We start from the raw sequence: 6,484 nt of genomic DNA on the forward strand, positions 1-6,484 counted from the left end.
GAAAAAATATAAAACATTAAATTGCGTGTCCGTGCAAATTGTCATATATTGTGAAGGAGAAAGTATAATTGAATTAAGTATTTAAATATTTATTATGTAGTCAAGTTAATGTTAAAGTAAAAATCAAAAAAAATTGTAACAATAAATTAGACATGTAGTTGGATAAAATTAGTAAACCCAGAATTTGCATAATACAAAAACCTTTAGTCAGACATAAATTGAATTAGATGTAATTCAATTAATCTTAGTACCGTTCCTTTAAGAGTAAGTACTTTTTATGAAATCTATTTTCATATATTACATACGTATAAATATTTCTATTTTTAGCATTTCTTTTTTTATTTAACATAACTAATTCGTTAATTTGTTGTGAACTAATTTTTCAAAAAAAAAGTATATGTATAACTCCAGTGTGAATAAATATAAAAATTTTGATACCAATTAACAAATTTGTAGTAAAATAGCATTCTAAAATAAGGTAAGTAAATAAAAAATATATTAAAAAATTTATATAATACCACAAATTATATGAAAATGTAACTAAAACTGGATGAAGTGGTTGTATAAAGAAAAATCAAATAATTTCCACATGCATTGTTACGTTATATCGCACTTACTTAGAAAGGGGCTTAGCAGAGGTAAGCATATTTATAAATATTCCAGATATTCATATATTATACGTATGTATATCAAAAAACGAACTCGTACTTAAAAAATTGATTTTTATAAAATTTTGATGTGCTATATATGATATGTGATCACATTGATTTAATAAATTGGCAGAATTTGCTTTCTTTTTGAGAATTAATTAATTGAGAATTAATAATTCAAATTAGTTGGAAGGCACATTCATATCGTAGTTTGTGTGAATTATTAAGTTCTGACAGTTTCAGTTTTATTTCAGAGATCCATAAGCCTTTTTGTGGTTAACACATATGTTAAGTGAATAAAAATATAAAACTATAACTGTATGTGCTTTTTGCAATAATAATAAATATAATAAACTATAAAACTATTACAAATATTTTTATTATAAAATTTTCTGTTTCACTTTAATTCCATAAAAGTACAAATAATTCTATTGATATACATACATATGTATATACACATATTTTATATATTTCCAATTAACATTAAATTTTTATTTAATATCATATTAGAAAGTAATAATATAATATTTTGCGCAATTTATTATAAATAAAATTTTCTCAATTTCAAATATTAAAGCACATACATGTGTATATTTTTTTCTAAAAATACTCATTCGGTGAATATGTTTTCGTGTGTTTAAAAAGATTTAAAAATCTGTTTCTTGCTCAATGCAAAAAAATATTGATAAAAAAAGTAAAATTTTTTAAACGTGTTCTATGTTTTTTTTTGCAATTCTGAAATAAAAACAAAAATATTCGATATGTATGTATATAGCCAGGCAAACTAAATTAAATGTAAGGATTTTCAATGGATAAGAATTAAAAAACAAGAGCTCATATGAAACTTTAAGATATATGTATTTCGAATCAAATTGATTTGTTTTTTAAACTGTTGCGCATTTACACCTGCACCTGCATAAACTAATTTTAATATGTATTCTTGTTTATAAAAAGCAATTCTTTATTTGTATATAATACAATTAAACAAATTTGAATTAAATATATTTATAGCTAGTTATAAGGCTTAGAAATATTATACATATTATTACGCTAATTTCGTTTTATTGTAATATCTAGATATATATTGATATATATATGTATATATTGAATGTTTTACTTTAATTTTAGATTATTATAACGGGTAGTCATCAACATGGACAGTATGAATAACGTACATAATGAAGGCGGTAGTTATTCCTTCAGTGCACAAAATGTTAGTCCTTGCGTTAAAAATTCAAACAAAAAATGGTCTATAAGCAGGCTGTTTTTAAAAAAAAAAGAAATCAATTCAGATTCTTCATCACAAGAGGATGAAGCAGGATTCAAATCAATTCAGAAAAATAACCGTACTAAAAACAGTAAACAAAAATCTAATATCAAGAAGACATATGACAATAGAAAGTGTAATGAACTAAGATTATTTCAAAATAGTGATATTTCAATAATGTCTCTTAACTCTGGGAAAGTAATTGATCAGAATAATAGTAAAGAACCAGAATATGAACTATTTTTACCATTTGAAACATCTCCAATTGATGTAAATGCAGCACATCTACATAAGCCGTTGAACCATCCAGACTTGAGGAATTCAACAACTTCATTACCACCATTATTTAATAAGCCATTAACTAATTTTTCATCTAATGCATCCCAAAGACAAAGTAGTGATGGAAACACCAACATTGGTGCACTAGTTGTAAATGTTAGCAATCGTCGTACTCGGAGTGCTCGTAATGAGCGTTATTATAAGCGGCTATCTCGTGATTTTGAAAACTCTACGAAAAAAGATGAGAGGCTGTTTTATACTTCAGTTACGAAACCAAAAAAATCTAAAGAATTTTTTGATAATATTAATTTTTTACCTGTTGATAATACTCGACAATCTGGACTTAATGGTAATTTTGACTCACAGTTTGAAAATACTTATGGCTTACAAAACATCAGTCCGTATGTATCTTATAGCAAACAAACACAAGGTACTAATCAGTTATTAAATCCAATTGATACAAAGAGGAGTATAAGTTGCGATAGTCAAATCTGTTCAAATGTCATTAATAAATGCTTATCTCTTACACCTCCGACACCACCGCCAAGAGGCACATCACGACAAATACATGTTAGCAAAAGTATGCAAATTTTAAACAATACTCGTTCGCGTCCACAATCGTATGCTTTCGATGAAAATTCTAGGTTATGTTCTTCAGATATAAAAGAATATAAAAACACTTTGATAAAAAGTGGTAAAAAATACCAATCAAGATCAGCTCACTTGTTAAATACTATTCCCATAAATTCAGTTGCAAAAAATTTAGAGCCTGTGGAAACAGTATCAAAAAGTCGTCGGTTTATAACTCGTGGCAATCGAAGTCCACTAAATCGAAAAAGTTCGCCAACTGTTAAAATGGCTACAGATTATACATATGACACTTTACCAGTCATTGATGGAACTTGTACTTTATCACATAATACTGTACCTAATACTAGTAGTATATATTATATTGCTGACGCTTTACCTAGATCTCGGAAACCAATACATGTCAATAATATGATGACAATAAATAATGACAATTTGAATAAACAAATTGCGCAGTTGGTTGAAGTTTCAAATATATCAAATATTGCTGAAAAAATTGTAGATCAACATAATAATACGAGTGAAAACTATAATGAAAAGAAAAATTTATTCCCCAACAGCTGTAATTGTTTTAAAATAAAAAATAACACTGTCGAAAACACAAAATTAAGTCTTATAAGTGGTAAACAATGCGAATGCGGTAATGTTACGCATATTGAACAAGATAAACATAGCAAACCTTATAAAAACCACAAAAACTTGGTTAACTTAATGACATCAAATATTCAAAATTCAAACGATGTTTATAACGAAAATCTTTATGATCGATATGTTGCAGAAAGGCGTGAAAAGCATAAAATGCCTATATATGAAACATATATGAGGCCACATAACAATGTTAAGGTATATAATAAATTGCAACAATCTCAATTAGAATCGTCATCTAATCTTGAAGATGCTATAAATGAGTTGGAAACTATATATAAAAGTTTAGATTTTCAAGAAACATCTAAAACTAGTGATAATGAAAGTTTCTTCAATTTAAAAAATAATAATTTTTGTCAATATGATTCATATGATGAGGAATCGCCTTCAGGGGAACCAGATCCAGTGCTTGACGATGTTGCATATCGAAATATGAAAATTGTAAATAGTAAGACAGTTGAAGTACTTCCATTTGGTATCCCCTTAAAACCTATCGTTCAAGCATCAAAAACAGATTACCTAAATATTCATTCTATTACTAATATGAAGAAACGTGAAATAACGAATTTACCTGATATTGTAAAAGATGATTTAGCGGTTCGTACTTTACGCAAAGATAATCCCCTTACAAATCAAATGTGCATACCTCCTAAATGTGAACAGAAAGGAAATCGTGTTATACGTACTCAATCTGCAAATAATTTTGCACTCATTAAACGTGATGCAGCTAAACCTTCTGGGGGCGATGTTAAATTTTACACTGAAGTAACACCAGCTATCAAACGATCGGAAAGTGCAGAAAATATGTATAAATTAAATGTAACAAAAGAAGATTGCGATCTTTTACATACATTATGTAACATGAAACATAAAGATTGTTTATTAAGTGCAACTGCCAATGTAACTGTAACTGCGAAACATATACAAATCCCATTTCACCACCCAAGTCAGAAAGGTGCAATATCTGAATTGCCTAATAAATTATTTTCCTCAAGTGATAATCCAAATAAGACAATGATTGCAAAAGATAAAACTTTATCTCCACAATTTCCAGGGACTAATAATGGAAATGAAAATCTGGAAAATAGTACCACACTTAGTAAAAAATTCAAAAAATTATGTAATGATAATGATACTTGCTTTCATAATACACATGAAAAAAGTTTGATAAATAGTAAAGAAGAAATTGAAAATGTTTCCAGTAAGACAATAAGTAATAATCTCACTCCTACTCCAAGTGAAATTGTGTCTAAAAATATCATTAATTTATTAAAAACAGATAAGGAATGTGAGGATAGAAAATATGATAAAACATTTTTAGTAGAAATGTCGAAACCAACTACAAAATGTGATTTAGCTGTTCCCAATTTGTTAAAAAATTTGGATCCAATAAAATCAGATAAAATTGAAGAAATATCTAAACGTTGCATGATTGATTTAATTAAACTTGGGAACGATGTAGAAGTAGTTGGTAAAAATAATGTTATAATCGAGCCAGATATCGTACGTATGAATAGCATTAGCATTTTTGAAAAATGTCAGCAAAATATATCGCCTAACAAACAAATAGTCGAAAAAGATTCGCAGCATATATGTCATAGTAAAAATAATAATGAAAATGCACTCAATTCAAGTGTCGGAGCTTCCTCAATGTCGTCATCTAGCGATTGTTTAGTAAAATCATCTAGTCTTTCTATTAATCTACACCAGTCTTCAAGTATAACTTCCTTTAATCCTTATTCATCAAGTGATTATATAAAATCGTCAAGCAGTGAGAATCCTACCCTTAGCACAGATGCTATAAAAACATTTAGTACTACTTCATATGATGCCAAATCATCTAGTACAACGCCAAATATAACAACAAATAGTAATATAAGTCATTCCCCAACACCACCTTTACGTTTTTGTGAAGATAAAAATTTGAGTAACTTATCTGAAGTGTCCAATGAAGGTTTATTACTGTCACCGGAATATAATTCAACAGAAGAATTAACAACCATATTTGGAATTGGACAATATTTAATACGTGATGTTAAAAGTGAAAATTCAAAATTAAATGAAAATGAATCAGGTAATATCGAGTGTATTGAACATAATACATCGATAATAAGTGTTTTGCTCGTAACTAATCATCTATTGCTTGAAAATTCGCTGGTGATTAAATGCTTTAATCACTGTATTTACTGCTATTTTTTGAGTGATCAGCATGAAACATATTTAAAAATTGGTCATGTGTCCCATATCTGTACTTGTAATGCTAACAATGTTATTGCCATTGCATTCCCAATAAATACTTATAAATTTTTTTATACGATGTATTTAAAATATTTACAATATGGGTTAATGGAACCAGAAATGCTTATTGAGGCCTTAATAAAAATATATGAAAGTAACACTGAAATATTACATATGCAGCACAATAAAAAATTAAAAAATTTTTATGAAAAACTTAATGAAGTAAATATATTTCCTGTAATAATTGACAAATCATTTCAATTATATATAATAAATATAAACAATAGTTCAAACAAAAAAGAGTACTTATGTACCGATATAAAGAGCAAATACAAAACATATGGATGGAATATAGATCAATTATGTGGCTTAATAAAATTTAACAAATTTAAAAAAAGTGATCATATTAATAGAATATATAATAAAACTGAATATCTTATGTATAACAAACTAAATATTAAAAGTAAGAATACTGATTTAATTTTGTATAAAAACAAAGGGTATACATTTATAAAGCCATCAAAAGTAAAGAAACGCATGGTTAATATTTTGCAATCATCTGAACATATACTGACAGCCTGTTCACTTGATATTATATCGCCTGATGATATGCGTACTATAATTATAATATTTATAAGCATATTAACATTTATTGCTACTATAATATTTTGATACTAAAATTTTATTTAAATAAAAAAAACTATTGTAATGGATTAAATTAAAATATACATACATAATTTTATTTGTGCTAAGATGTAATTAATAAATTTCGAATGCGCAGCTATGCTCTTGTTATTTAGAAACATTTCATAATTAA

At 26.9% G+C, this 6,484-nt stretch overlaps 1 protein-coding gene across 1 annotated transcript in view; it reads left to right on the forward strand.

Moving 5' to 3' along the window:
* The first annotated feature begins 527 nt into the window (after positions 1 to 527).
* LOC119681917 overlaps positions 528 to 6,484 on the forward strand; it is a 13,593-nt gene continuing 7,636 nt past the window's right edge. The window contains exons 1-2 of the mRNA XM_038095262.1: positions 528 to 638; positions 1,779 to 5,842. Of these exons, the coding sequence (XP_037951190.1) occupies positions 1,804 to 5,842 (4,039 nt within the window). The 5' untranslated portion in view covers positions 528 to 638; positions 1,779 to 1,803. The remainder of the gene's footprint in view (positions 639 to 1,778; positions 5,843 to 6,484) is intronic.

This window comes from Teleopsis dalmanni, chromosome 1 (assembly GCF_002237135.1).
Source record: "Teleopsis dalmanni isolate 2A chromosome 1, ASM223713v2, whole genome shotgun sequence".
Classification (NCBI taxonomy): domain Eukaryota; kingdom Metazoa; phylum Arthropoda; class Insecta; order Diptera; family Diopsidae; genus Teleopsis; species Teleopsis dalmanni.